The following is a 15518-nucleotide window of genomic DNA, read 5'->3' on the forward strand; positions in this document are numbered from 1 at the left end:
GAATATGTTTTGAATAAATGATGTGGACGAATCTATAATTTATATTTTACATCCATTTAATGAGCAATTTCATCATATTATATCTTCGTTTTGGTCTAAGACACATCTAGGCCAACTTACGTTAAATGTTTCGCTGTGGCATTCGTACCTGCGCAGCGCGCATATAAAAAGTACGGCCCACATTACGTGCCACTGTCGATTATATGCCCAATATAATTCGTCGTCGTAGTCATAGTCTCAAAGAAGATGGTAGAGCGGCACAAATGCAATAAATTGATAATTGGAGATTACACACACAATTTTTTTCTTCTTCTTTCTATTTATTGTTCGGAATCTTTAATTGCAATTGCGATTCGTTTTTGTCAATTAATCGATGTTTTGTTCTGCAATATTTTCCGATTTCATATTTGTATTTTGGCTGGTCATTTTGTGAAGCGATCGAAATCGAAATGCCTTGACATAACAGATTTATTACATAAAATAAACAGTTTTTTTTTTCTTTTTTTTTGAAATAAATGCTGACTATTTGGATTTCGCAAGTCTCTTTGCAGCAATTTTGCGTTCAGTTTCATTTCATCCATATTCAATATTTTAATGAAATTGATTTCACGATGAATTGTTGGATTTTAAATGAACCTTTTTTGGAGCGATAAACTAAAGCTTGAGAGAAAAGTTCATTTTGTTTTGTATTCAGGAAAGACTGATCTCATGGCTGTGAAAGCCACACGGTGAAAGCATTTCGTTAAAAATGAAGGCATTTCGTTCAAAATCTACATTTGTATGGTCCATACAGTTGTGAGGAAAATCTTCGACTCAATCATCGTCCTTAATGTGCTTGTTTGCAACAACATTACTTATAAACAATTAGTTAATGTGCAAAAGTGAAAATATTGAGTAAACTCAACTGATGCGGTACTGATGTATTGTATATTCGAATGTTTTTGCGAATTAGAAAACAATTCAAATCACCGAGAAAAAAAAAGCTTTCACACCATTCGATTTATTTTCAAACAAATTTTCTCTCGAAAGGTCAGAAATCGGATTTTCAGTTTCGGTCATCTTTTATAACTGTACAGTGTCAATTTGTATGTATGTTCAGTTTTTTTTTGTATTTGTTTTTATATTCGTGTGTCTCTTTTTTGTCCATATGTTAACTGCTTCGATCAAAATTAGATTAAATGCTACACGCAGGGAGAAAAAAAAGAACAATCAACAGCGTGAAGAGAGCACATATTTAAAAAAAAAAACACACACAACATACACTCTCGCAAGGCCCATGTGTGCAGTGTGTGGTTTAAAGTAAAAACAATAAAATAATCTGGACAGGAATCACAGTCATTAACTCACGTTTCATTATTATTTGTGCCCAAAGCACCTACAGCGTTTATTCAAACGATTAGTATGTTTTATTGTACCCATTGTGTGTTCACAGGAGAAAATTTCAGCGCTATGGGATAATAAGTCAACTCACTATGAGTGCGCTCGCGACCCGAGTTCGATATACAGATAGTGAGAGAATTTATATACAAAGTGTTGAATATGCATTGTACCGATACTCTCGTATTCACTGATGGGTTTCTATATCTCTGTCTATATTCGATTCTATGCACACAGGTCATCCCAATAACCAAAGAATTTATTTCATTTTTGTGGTGAGCGGCGAAAGTTGCTTTATTGGCAACCAAAGTCCGACCGAAATATTTAATCCGAATAATTTATCAAACGCTTTGTAATTCGTCGATCGCAATTTTATTCGCAATTTCTACATTCATGGTTAATCATATCACTACAGTGTACTTGAAATCAAATAACACAAAAGCTTTACAAGCAACTTAATAACTTTGTATATTAAAAGAAACAGAAACAGAAGTTGTAGAACAATTGATTACTAGATATTTCTAAATGAATACATTATATCCTTGTGAAAAGATAAGCGAAAAAAAAAACCACGACTGATATTGAAAAAGGAAACAAATTAAAACAAAACAAAAACAAAATCCATTCAAAAAAAAGAGTTGGGAACAGTATACCATCGAAATCGAAACAACGACCAACGAAAAAGAAAGAAAAATACCAACAACAATAACGAAGAATTAAACGCTTGAATTTGCATTCGAATATTTCTCATTTCAATGTAGACTTGGAGAACCGAACATGTTTGTTATACGTTTTTGAATTTCTGCTGTGAATAAATTATTTATTGGACAAAGCAACTGACTGGCTTATAAACAAAAAAAATATATATAACTATATAATATTTTAATTTCTTTGTTTCGTTTTCGTTGCTTTGTCTCTTTTAGTTTTCATTTTTATTTTATTTTTTAATTGCTCATTGTATTAGTTTATTTTGAATATAGGTATATACGGAGAGAGCGAGCGAGTAAGAAAGAGAAAGAGCGAATAGAATGAAATGCGTGTACCGTGTCAGACACTACAATCGTCAATTAAACGAATTCTGAAAAAAAAAAAAAATTCATAATGGTTGTTTCTCTTTCTGTGTGGTGCTTTTGCTTGTTTGTTCTGCAGAATTATTGAGTTTTATGTGATTGTGCGCGCCGCCACACTGCCCAAACCGAACAATATTTGAGAATAGATATCTACGATTAATGCAAATTTCAAGTTCATTTCAATACAATATTGAAATCCCAGCACTGCCCCATGGATGTCAATTGTGTGCTGTTGGCGAGGATCGAATATGAATGTATTATTGTTTCTTCTTCGTTTCACGCAAAATGCTATGGTATGTTACCCAAAAAAACTTCATATCCATCACCGAAAGAAAACTCTTGTGTTCTGCTTGTGTTGTCTCTCTATTCGTCTATAAATGATCATTAATCACCATTTATCTCAATCTGATCAACAATCTACCTCGGTTTTTCGTTCTATTTTTAGTAAATTTTCGCGCAAAATACATTTAATCTGACCTTTGTTCAGGGTTTGTTATGGCTGAATCATCGATAATACGGCCACGGTATTAAACAATAACTTTAATGAAGAATATACACACGCAATAAAAAGACTCGAAAAAAATTGACGATAAAGGAAAGTTATGGATGATTCTTTTTTTTCGTATTTTTCATTTCCATTTTGTATAGACATACGTGAAATTCGTTTTAATTGTAAATTTGGTGTGTGCGCCAATAAATTTTTCTACTTTATGAATAATTTTTGTCATAAAAAGTCATTTAATATTAAAATTCAATAACCATTTAAAATAAAACTGAAATCCTTTACTTTCTATCGAATACAGTCACACCTGCACGATTTCTTTTATTGCGATTTATTTAGTTTTGTTTCCGCTTTTTTTTCAATTTCACGATTTGGAGTGTGCCAATCGGTTATTAAGAAAATCTTCGGATATTCTTTTTTCGTAGATTCCCTCGATAAATATCGATATATGAATTGTAGAATCGAAGCATTTGTCTGTTGGAGTTAATTCGAATAAAAACTGCATTAAACAACGGGCACCCGTTACATTCTTCAAAAGATCCATCAATTCAGTAATAATCGACGAAGATATACAAAATTAAAAAAAAAACCTAAAGTCATTCTCATATTCTGAGCATAAAAGCAGCTCGAATTGTTTGCTTCGCCATTTACGACAAGTGAGCAATGCGTACGGGCATTGTTTTCAGATTGCATATATAATAATGTGATGCAGAGAGACGGATTCGCTCAAGCGGCACACATACAAAAAAAAAACGTCATCGCAATACACCGTATTCCCAGTAATGTGCAGTGAGTATATGTATATTTGAAGGTGTATTTTTCGTATGTTTGTTGTTTCATTCTCGGTTAATTTTATGTATTCGGTTTGTTCGTTTTGTTTTCGGGTAGATTCAACCGAAAATGTTCAAGCCGAGAGTTCTGCTCAGGAGACGACGCAATGGATGAAACCAAAAACACAACAAAAAAATTCACGAATGCGTATCGAAAAGTGCTTGACTTTTTTGAATTAATTTAATAGATGAGGTTTTATTCTTTTTAAAATTGAATGCACAAAACAACGAAAACACCAAAAATTACTTTATTTTCATTCTATCTGTCAGTAATACTCGGTATAGAGTCAGTCGAACGGTCAAATAATAGAAGGGGGATCACAATACACATATATGACTCTCTCTCTATATATTTTTTTTTCCGAAAAGGTACAATAATTACAAAAATTAAAAAAAAAAGAAACAGGAATCAACAATACAAAAATACTGAAAAAAAAACGAAAATACACACAAAATGAAATGAGCGATGCGATGAAGTTTTTCTTTTGTTTCAAAATAGCTCAACTGGAACGGTCGCAATCAGTGAATGCTGATACGTTTTATAACCAAATATATGTGAAACTTCGCATTACAGCAAACTTTTATTCTGGTTGTTGGTGTCATTGTAGTAGATTCTTTATTATTATTATAACTATGTTTTTTTTTCGTGTCTGTTTCTCTCGGTCGCTGTTGAGCGCGAGTAGATTCATTTGACATTTGACGTTGATTCAAGTAAATAAAAATTAAATACATAAACATCAAATGGGTGACGGCTATGACTAACGTGAATTTTAATAAATTAACATCGCGTTTAGAACATCAACTATATATTTATTGAACGTAGCGCGTTTTTTTTTACTTCTGTTCATTCGCATTTATGTGCGCATTGCTATTCTTTATATTCATTCTGTTTCTCTCGGTATTTTTTTTATTCGTTTTGTATGTGTGTAGTTATTTTTTTTTATATTTTCAATAATTCATTTCCATTCGGTTCAGATGCGACAGAGAGGCACGGTTGTTGAGTTCTGTTGAATATTCTATCTGTGCAGTTGACACCCCTAATTATTTGGACATAATTCATATTTATATTCATAATCGATGCAGGACATAAAAATCAAAGGACGCAAAGCGCGTTACCCTCGCAGTTTGATCTGAATTTGATTTTTTGAAAATTTTATTATCACATCAAAGAATGTTTGTTACATTGGTGTTTACAAAATTAGAAGCACAAAAATATAGCACACAAATCAAATATAAACAAATTACTTACCGTTTGTTATCGATGCGAACGGTTTGTTGTTTGTGTAATTTTGTGAATTTGGTGTTGTTCGTTGTGTGCCCAAAAAATCGGATAATTCTGGTCCGCATACTGATTCATAGACGTTTGTCGGTACGTTTTCCAGTGATTTTTCACAATCTGAAAATAAGCGAAATAAATAAAAAAAAAACATAAAAAATTTCCATGCCATGTTCCTTTAAACACAGACATGAAAAATCGTTTACACCATTTGGCCATGTGTGAAATGATAATTGAATTCAATCTGTTCGGATCTTTTGATCAAACGCGAAAATTCGTTGATATGCAAATTAAGCATGAATGAAGAGAGCACGAAAAAGGGTTGTACTTATTCGAATGCCAATACATCTTTTCGAATTTCTATAGGCTTACATTAGATCCTGCCCCTAAAATGGCTCACAATACAATAAAAAAATAAAAAATAAATTATAGCATAGCAAGAGTTTACTACAATAACTCAATTTAGATGCGAATCTTGATTTGTCTGAGGGAACTCGATTCATTTATTATTACAAATTTTTTTTCTCTCACATCATATAATCGAACGATGAAATCAGGCATTTTTATTGAACACAATTTAATAATGACGAGCGGAGCAAAGAGAGAGGGGAATTGCTGACCTAATATGTTGTGTTTTTTGTTCAATGAAGATTGTGAAAAATTCTTATTCAAATGAGACAAAATTGGCAGTCGTACAATCCTTTCAAGAGGACGATGAGTTATGCTATTTCATTATTTCTACGAAGAGTGCTCTCTATTTATGCATTTGTTTTCGCTTGAATTTATAAGGTAAGTAAACGCGTCACATATGTTTTTTTTTCTTCTTTTTATTAAAAGAATATTTCATTGGACACACGATGTGTGTATATATGAAAATGAAACGATGACAAGATCAAATCGTTCATGCACAATTGGTGAACAAAAATCTCCCGAATCACCACTTTGTCCACACCATATGAGCAAATCAAAAGCGTATTATTCAATTTGAATAAAAATTTGTAAATACACATATTTAGAGAGCTGCGCGCTTTAATGAATGTTTGATGTATTATATTTCTTCTGTTCTGCAACTGGTGCTGGCTCGCTTTTCTCTTGATTCACTCAATTCATCTAACTTATGATTTTTGTATTCCTATTGTGATACACATACCATACACTCTGTTATTTTTAGTCAGACATCTATTTGATGTAAACTATAGAATTCTTTGTTACTTTTTTTTCTCTCTCTTATTTTCAATCGAAAAAAAGCAACACAGAGAGAGAGAGAGACCTAATATAATATTCAAGCAGTTCTATTTGCCCGAGCGCACAATGTTCGTCTAATATACATAACATGAAATAAATGTTTTATAAATATTCCATTCATCCATTTGAATTACATGTCTAAATAACGACGAATTTAGTGCAATTTTTCAATTCGTTGATGACGAATGTATAAACGTGCTATGCTCAGATGAATACCATCAGTGTGTGGTGACCATGTATTTGTATTGAATGGAATACTGATTTCATTACGATTAGATTGGATTATATTGGATGTTGATTCGAAATTGACTGAATATTCCATTTGAGATAAAAAAAAAAACCAGATTTTCTTTTGAAAAAACGTATATGAGATGATGCTGTTTGGTAGACAATATGTCATAGTTTTTATCGTTTTTGTCTGAAATTGAGCTATCTCAAACTACAGACACATGATTTTTACTCGAAAAGATAAAAATATTGCTTTATTAAATTCTTTTCTTATCACTTTGATTGACAATATGACTCATGGCTGTAGTAACGATAATTTGAATAAAAAAAAATCCCCGAATGGAGTTTCCGAAAAATACTTCAATTTCAACTTCAATGACGTAAAGGATAAAATAAACGGGTTCCATTTCATTGGCGTTTTCTTTAAATAAAACACCGTTTTAAATGACTTACCTTTTTGTAGAATTTCTTGTAAATGTTCCCATAGAACATCACCTAAGAATGGTGGAGCTTTTGCTAAAAATCCATCTCGGCCTAAGGCAATCATATCACGACCTCGCATTTTAGAAAATGCTTCAATATTCACACTTTCCAGTGAGAATTCCTTTGTTGCCCAGGTCAACCAGCAAGCGACGTGTTCTTCACTCCAGTGACGTGGATCTAAGCACACAAAATTTGGAGAAAAAAAAAACAAAGAAATTATGATGAAACCGTTTTGCAAACAGATTTATACATTGTGAAAATCATTAGAGTATTAGATAAAATGTGGTATAAAAAAGATAGTTTTTTTTTCTCTCTTCATCAATTTTGGAGCAGTTCGTGTGAGTTAAATGGGATCAAGCATAATTTTATTGTTCAAAGTTGTTGGGTAGCACTTTGAGCCTATTTCCGATTACCTCTCATTACTCGTGTACACAGTTTTGTCTCTCTCTTTTTTTGGTCGGTTTCATTATTAAAAACAGTAATTGCATCAGTTTTGGTATATTAAAAATCTAATAAAAAAACGTAATGTTGGGCAAGTGTTTTGAGCACATTGAGATACACTTGGCCATTTCGTTCTTTCGAACTGACCTTTCGACGCTTGACTATTACAAATATTTATATTTTTGATGTGTATATAGACACACTCTCATATCCGGCTACAGTCAATTTTTTCTCGTCAATTCGCTTTCTTTCTCTCCCTCATCACTCTTTCGTCTAAGGCAATAATTGGCGTGCGTAGTTAAAATTAGATCACAATTTCATTCAATTAAGGCAACTTGATGGCTTTTCTTTGGCTTTTTTTTTTTCGTAACATTTATTCTCTGTGTTTGAAAAACCCGAAATAAAAAAAAAACAAGAGCAAAAAGAATTTATATGTGTGGAATACGCGGTGTACATGATAGGTATACAACATCAAAGAGCAGCTTCCTTTTATTTTAGCGAACCATTATAATCGTATGTTAAAAATATGGAGCAAAAATTCATAGTGGTATATGAAGAAAACACGATAAAACTATATGCGGTCTGACATGCGGTAATGTAATTGTAAACGATATTGGTCGCATCGCCAGCGAACAAAGACCAATAACACCGAAATAAATATTTAAAAGAGAGAAAATGAGAGAACAAGCAAATCTCTGTCATGACAAGTGCAAAGGAGGTCGTGCACTCGCCCTCACGGTCATACGGCAATTCGTGTATGTGTGTGTATGCGAACGCGACCTGAACAAATTGCCCGGAGAGGAAGCGACACAATAAACGCTCTCATTCTCTAATCATTTTAATTTAAGATGATGCTACGCTCATTTGAACGTTTCTCTTTAGATCCTAATTAATTTTGCTGTCTTACCACACAAATGAATAAAATGTTTGCTTCTTTACGAAATGTTTAATTGGTAAACAAAATAATAAACCGCTAGAATTCAGAAAATACCAAAATTGAATTGACTGTCTTCGGGCATTGAATTCGTGTGTCATTTATGTGATATTGTCGCTTTTGTGTGCGCGGCCACATACTTTTCACGCCCTTATTTACATTTCAAACGTATTTCGCTATCGCACGCAATATATTTATATTCATTATTTCAATTTTGTGCCACATCAGTAAATAACAAAGACACCGAAGAAATTCATGTGAAACGTAAGTGATTTGAATATCCACACCGATGTACAAAGAAAGATAAAAGGACATTCGTTTCATATAAAATGCTCCTTAGCAAAAGCATCTCTTTGATGTTCGGTATGCACACACAGATATAAATTAGAATGTTCGATGTTGCGAATTTGTCGTAATCATCGTCCATTGCACCAAACCGTTTTAAGTACGATGATGGTGTTTGGTTTTTGTGAAAAACGTTTTGTAACTGTATAATCCATTAAAGGAGTGAATGACGTTCCACACCGTTGTTCACATCAAATTAACATTATCCATTGCGTTACGTTTGTATAATTGAAGTACTAGAAAACTATTAATGACATTTTATTCTCTGATGAGTCTCCCATTCATAAAGTCATTGTTTGCAGATGATTTCACATGCTTTCAATATATGATATTTACATTAAACTTTCCCTTTTTTCTAAATGAGAAAAAAAAAGTGAATCGTCCAAAAATTGTGCGCCATCATTCACCTTTTACAAATATTTTTTTCCCCCGTTTATTGCTCATCGAACGTACATTTTTTTCTCTCTACCTGTTGACATCAGATAAGGATATGCGTTGAACAATCATATTTTTCTTTTGGCCGTTCATGACCCACGATAATATGTTTTACTCACTTAAACTGACATACATTGCGTTTAAATGGCTTTCATTTCATTTTTCTAAATCAATTATCTGACAGACGTCGCTTCTCAATGAAATATGAATGAAATAAATCGAATACACTTTCAGAGGGTGTCATATAACTTCCTCCATAGAGATGGCTTCTTTCCCTCTATCTCTTTTTGATTCAATATTTTTTTTTATGAATAATGCCATCAAGTGTCTTTTTTCTTCACTCTTTTTCATCGCACGAATGGTATGTTACTGATTGGACAATTCACCATGGGTAAGTCGTAAGTGTCTTGCGATTGGTGGGGAAAAACATATAAAATTGTTTATTGCTTGAGAGAAGAGCATTGGGCAATATTCAACGGTAAACATGATGACAATAAAAAATAAATAAAAAACGATTGAATTATCAATCGATATATACAATATTCAACAAATGAATGAATTTATTTTGATAAATTCAATAAAAACACTTGAAATACATCGTAAATAAATCATGCAGTAGTTTCAACTTTCAAATGAACTGGTTCATAGTAAAATTCAAATACGTACCTTTTGAAATATTATAATTTTGTGCTTCTTTTTCCCATTTTGCAAACGATGCTTTCAATGCTTCTGTTAATGTTTTATTCGAACCAGGTGTCAAGGGGGGCATACCAATGGGCATTTCTGTAAGAAAAAAAATAAGCAATTAAATCCAAGAATTTGATGAAAATGTGCGTAAGATGTACTTTATTTGGTGTGAATTAAAACAGTGCCTGGATATATTGTGCAAATCAAGGCCAAGGAACAAAAACACAATGTATATTCCTTTCAACAACAAAATATATGTTCAAAAGTGACAAACTTCGTCTCGCCGGACACTAAGTTGCTTCGAAAGCCTAACGGTTTCACTTCCTAATCGTCAACAAATGTGACAAACATTTGAATAGAATTTATTCTATTCAATTGTTGCTAAATCCTTGACAATTTATATTGTTCAATGTGTTAATACTACTATTGTATGACGAGGATTTTCGGCTATCGAGGTCAAATGTTACATTGTCTGTCATTTGACTCATTGAACATTCAATACTCTCGCCATTAAGAGGAAAAATACTCTCGACATCGAACAGAATACATAGAGGGCCAAAGACCATTTGTTTCAAGTGTGTGCATATTGTGTGTATGTGTGTGAGTGTTTGTGTTGTAGAAATTGTTGAAGAAATTTTATCTTATGTTGGAATTTCCCGACACGGGAAAATGGGTGTATGGTTTTTGTTTTTCAATTGTATTTGTTGTTTCTATTTAAAAAAAATGCAACAAAATTTACCATTACCTTTTGGTCGTTGTGTAGACTTCATTAGTGTATTTGCTTTTAGTCCCATTCCGGAGATAACTTTTTGATTTGTATAATTATTGTTTAAGAAATTATTACAACCACCACCGCGCAACGGTGTTCGTACACGATTCGCATTTTCACTCGACCAATCGATCCATTCGTTGGTCATTTTTTCAACAAAAATGTTTTATCTTATTGGCCGATTTACAATTTATTTTCGGTTTATTCTGTGTTTTTAAAACTCTGTTCGTTGTCGTCGAATGTGCATTTATTGCATACTAAGTAAAAACATCATGACAATTTTCTTCTTCAACTTTTTGAGTATTCTTGCTTTCTTGATCGTTTCCTTCCCTTCACGCGTTTAGTTTTTTTTTAATACTTTAATGTTTCATTCCGTTGATTTTTTTCTTCTTCTTCAACACATTCGTATTTTTTGTTTGTTCAGACAAATACGCATACTTAATGGCAAAGTATAATTACAAAAACACATAGTTAAGTCATTATGAACATTTTAAACCACAATAACATTTCTGTCAATGAATTTTTTTCCTCTTCGGTGTCAACATTTTGAATATATTTATAAATGTATTTCGATTTCCCCGTTCAATAAAGATGTAGACTTAAAGCATTTTCAATAACAAACAATATCCAGAAATATTCTGAAACAAAAAAAAAAAGAAGAAGACGAGAATGCAACTTGCTTAGTTAAACACGTGTAAAGATGAAACGCAACAAAAGTGTGTAGTTCAGTAGCATTCAAATTGGAGCATTCGATTCGTGACATCTCACATTTTTTTCGTTCCGATTGCTTTTTTTTCTTGTCTTGTTACGAAAAAAAAACTGAAATGTCTTATTTCATTTCCATCTCGTTTTTTCAATATTAATATTTTAACGAGTTAAATTGTGTGCCTCTTATATGGTGAAGGAAGTGATGGCACGTCTAAGCGTTCAATTCCAACAAATTTTACGCGAGAATGAAAGAAAAAAACACAAATCACTTGATTCCTGTGAGTGGTGAAAGCATTCGAAGCCTGTTTATGTGATTTTAATTTTATTTATGATACGATGTGAGCAACATTAAGATTTTCAAACACCAAAAAAAAATGTTTGTGGCATATAAAATATGCATTAGTGACGTCATTACCCTACAGACATCACTGTTTCGTTCATTCGTGTGCTTCGCAAAAACAACATTTTTTTTTTTTTTTCATTTTTCGTCATTTTCGTGTTGTTCGGCTTAAATCAATTTTGGGGGGAAAAAAGCATCCGAATAGTAATTGAAATGGCCTCTTTTACAGGCCAGCATCTAGTTGATAACTTAATACGTTGATGGAACAATGAACAGAATATATTCAAACTAATTGAATGGATGCACGAAGAGTATCAATATCTGGCCGATCGAATTGAATTCAGTCAAATGAAATTGAACTCACAACCAACCATCATTTGTATATTCAATTTGACATTGTGTGTTTCATCTATTTAAAGTGAAGTGCACAATAAATACACTAGGTCATTTCAAATACAACACAATTGTCAGGAGAAAGATGACATCGTACTCTCTATTTCTCTCAATCTCTCACTGTGTGTATTGTTTATTTCTCTGCCTTTCTTGTGTGGCGAACGAAGGAAAAAAATGGTAACATTCATCAATGGAATAAACTGGGCAAAATAAGTTGAATAAGGAATTAAGCATTCAAGTAAACTGAATAGCTTTGAATTGTTTCTAATTAAAAGTAATGATCTCATTACAAAGTGGGATATGCAACGTACAATTTAATCAAATCATAAAATACGGTTTAGGGCATTCTGTGTGTCTTCTTTTTATCACAAGTTGTTGTATATGTCATACATGTACTGTAATCCGAATTGTGTACCGTTGATGCCCCCGTCTACGTGCATCTCAATGAATGTATGACGACAACACCAACAACATCGGCTGACGTTTATTATTCGTTTCGTTTCGGGATAATTGAATTAGAACGTTTTCAATTGTTTTCATTTGCGGGTCATACGTTGATTCTTTTGCTGAAAACACACTCGAGATGAACGAGAGACGTTCGCGCAACGAGAGTGTGTGTGTAAGAGAGAGAATGAGAAACAGACTATTAATCAATGTATTTACGTTAATTCGTTAAAGAAGCATAAATTTTCGTGGCACATTATTAAATATATGAATATATATTGCGTGGACAATCATATGAATATATTTAAACCATATTATGGTTGTGTGTTAACAATCTGTTCGCACTTCCACTTGAAAAGGTCGCCCTTTATGATCGCTTATATTGAGTAGTTGTGAAAACACATTTGTTGTTTTGTTTAACAAGAGGGAATTAAATCTTCTCTAAACGGTTTGGTCAAGCCCGCTGATTATAACATTACAAACAGAGAACAAGAGAGAGAGAGAGCGAGAGAAATATAAACACCATGTATGTTAAATGGATATTTATTTATCATTGAAATGCGCACTAAATGTGCCAAAGTGGAAACCTCAGTATTTGAATAACTGCTGGTTATTCGAGAATGATTTTTTAAGAACGCTGATTATCTTATTTTCTCTCTATCGCTCTCGAAGAGTTGAAAATGACAACAAAAAGATTTAAATGTTGCGTGTGCAACAAAATTATATAAAAGAAAAGTCAAAATTGTATCAGTTTTGGGCAGATTGAAAATCGCTTTAAGGTCTTTATCGAATACATATCACATTCACAGATGGCACATTACATAAAATACTCTCTGCAACACTTTGTTTGCCAAATGATATATTCATGCAAATAGCAATAGCTGGAAAATACAATGACTTAAACATTTAATTGTGCATGTCAAGCAATCATAAAATATCATCGCAATCGCAACACGTTTAATTTATTCAAATCATTTCTCATCGTTTTTTTTTGCTACCTATTTTCTTTGCATATAAAATGTTTATTTAATCGCGGCAGAGTGTAACGGAGCATATTTTTGCACAAATCGATGTGCAAATGATAATTTTTTAAACAACATTTTATGTTTGAGTGAGAGAAACTGTTTTAGTGCAATATTTGTGAAAAGACCTCGAAATTCAAGCGGTTGAATAAACACCTTCGATAAATTAGGCGTTTGTGCGTTTAGGCAATATCTAAGAGGCAAAGGTAATTCGTAAATAAGTAGATATATGCACCCCGATTTCAGACGAACGAAAACGAAAAAAATGAAAAAAAAATCGGTTACTTGCTTAAGTCCTTAAAAAACACAAACGAAATCTTTCACTCAGCAGCACTTCGTACAATGATATTACTCAATCGATCATACTCGAATATATTAAATGCCACTGATCACTCTATTATGATCAAAACGAAATATGATCCATCCCGAAATACCGTTCGAGATCATTGTAAACAAGACAAGAAATAGCTATTTGATAAAAAAACGTTTAACCCGCCGGCTCATTCGTTCACTTATCCATATTTTAAAACACCAGCCATGATAGTCGCATGCGCAGCAGTCACAATTCATAGTGATATCGTTATTATTTCGCAATTTTTTTCTTCTCATGTTAAACTGAACTTAAAATAACACACAATCTTTGATAGCGAATCACAATTTGAATTTATTTTCTCTTTGTCGAAAAATTCCATTAACATATTGAAATAAAGTGCTAAAACGGCGATATCCACCAACTTTTAATCGACAACCCACAAAATTATCCTGATAACTTTGTAACAACATTCACAAAAGTCAGTGGCCGGAGCGATGTTTTGATTATAGCACAGCCAACCTCTTATGTTATCAACAGTTTTTTTTTAATTCTACTTCTAAGGATACATTTGTTTTATTTTATTTTTTTAAATTTAATATTAAATGATAAATAATATGTAGAACACATAATTGCTTTATTACATTTGTTTAAAAAACGGTCGAAGAGTGTTTGTGTAATGACTCGTATGTAATAGTCATAATTTGGACGAATACGATTGTTTCTCTCTTTGTTGACGATTGAATTGTACGAAAACTGAAAAGACTGAAACAACAATAACAAACAACCGAATTCACTTTACGTAAACGGAAAATAATTTTCACAAACGAGCAAAACGGTCGAACTTAAACTTTTTTTATATATATATACAACGAGAAAGAGAACGGACCGCGTATATACAGAATAAAAGTATCTGGTAGTGTCTTTAGCGCTCTGTCATCAGAACTAACGAACGTGAATGAAAAGTCGTATTTCAGTAATACGATTTTGTTGTTGTTGTTGGTGCTCTCAGTCACTGTGTGTATTTTTTTTGTGTGTATCGTTTGACTCGATAACTTGTTCCTTTCTCGCTTCCACCTTCTGTTCGGGCTGTTGTTGAATTGCGCGCTTGAGGATGTGTAACGGAAGTGCTTCAATACATGTGTGCATGAAATGTGATGGTGTGGTGTCTTGCATTGGGTGTGTTTGTATGTGTGTGTATGTTTTTTTTTATATTTATCTAAAAAAATTATTTGTATTAGTTACACCATTTTTTTCCTCTCTTTCTCGTACATCAAGTGGGTTTGTTGTTTACTGTCGTTTGTCGGCATCAGTTGTTTATATATTTGGTGGTCCCCGTTGACGTTCACATCTGTATTGATCATAATGTGTACGAGTTTTATGTAGGTGAATGTTAGAGAGTACACATTTTTACACACAATATTTTTCCATCCATTAAGCGTATGGCTTTTTCGTACGTATTCATTCAATGCATGCCGTCATTCAAATGGTCCGATCTGTGCCTTGTGCATTTCTTTCTTCGCTTTTTTCTTTCAAATCTTTGCACATTTGACTTGTTGAATCTGTGTAGCCATATTTTGAGTTCAAGATGCGACAATTCTTTCTTTTTACAGGTTCTTTATTTCGATATCGATCCATTGAGTAGATCAATTGATCATCTATCTCGGTACAAATGCCCG

At 32.7% G+C, this 15518-nt stretch overlaps 1 protein-coding gene across 3 annotated transcripts in view; it reads right to left on the reverse strand.

Annotated features, from left to right (window-relative positions):
- The window catches only part of LOC116339304 (ETS-like protein pointed), a 48595-nt gene that overhangs the window by 14171 nt on the left and 18906 nt on the right, over positions 1–15518 (reverse strand). For 2 of the 3 annotated variants that reach the window (XM_031765104.1, XM_031765103.1), the window contains exons 4-6: positions 9833–9949; positions 6982–7188; positions 5029–5175 (exon numbers count right to left, since the gene is read on the reverse strand). In XM_031765104.1, the coding sequence (XP_031620964.1) occupies positions 5029–5175; positions 6982–7188; positions 9833–9949 (471 nt within the window). Of the gene's footprint in view, positions 1–5028; positions 5176–6981; positions 7189–9832; positions 9950–10598; positions 11261–14483; positions 14768–15518 lie in introns of those variants that run through there. The other variant, XM_031765105.1, reaches the window with a different exon arrangement.

This window comes from Contarinia nasturtii, unplaced genomic scaffold (assembly GCF_009176525.2).
Source record: "Contarinia nasturtii isolate CC-2019 unplaced genomic scaffold, AAFC_CNas_1.1 Cnas_scaffold_493, whole genome shotgun sequence".
Classification (NCBI taxonomy): domain Eukaryota; kingdom Metazoa; phylum Arthropoda; class Insecta; order Diptera; family Cecidomyiidae; genus Contarinia; species Contarinia nasturtii.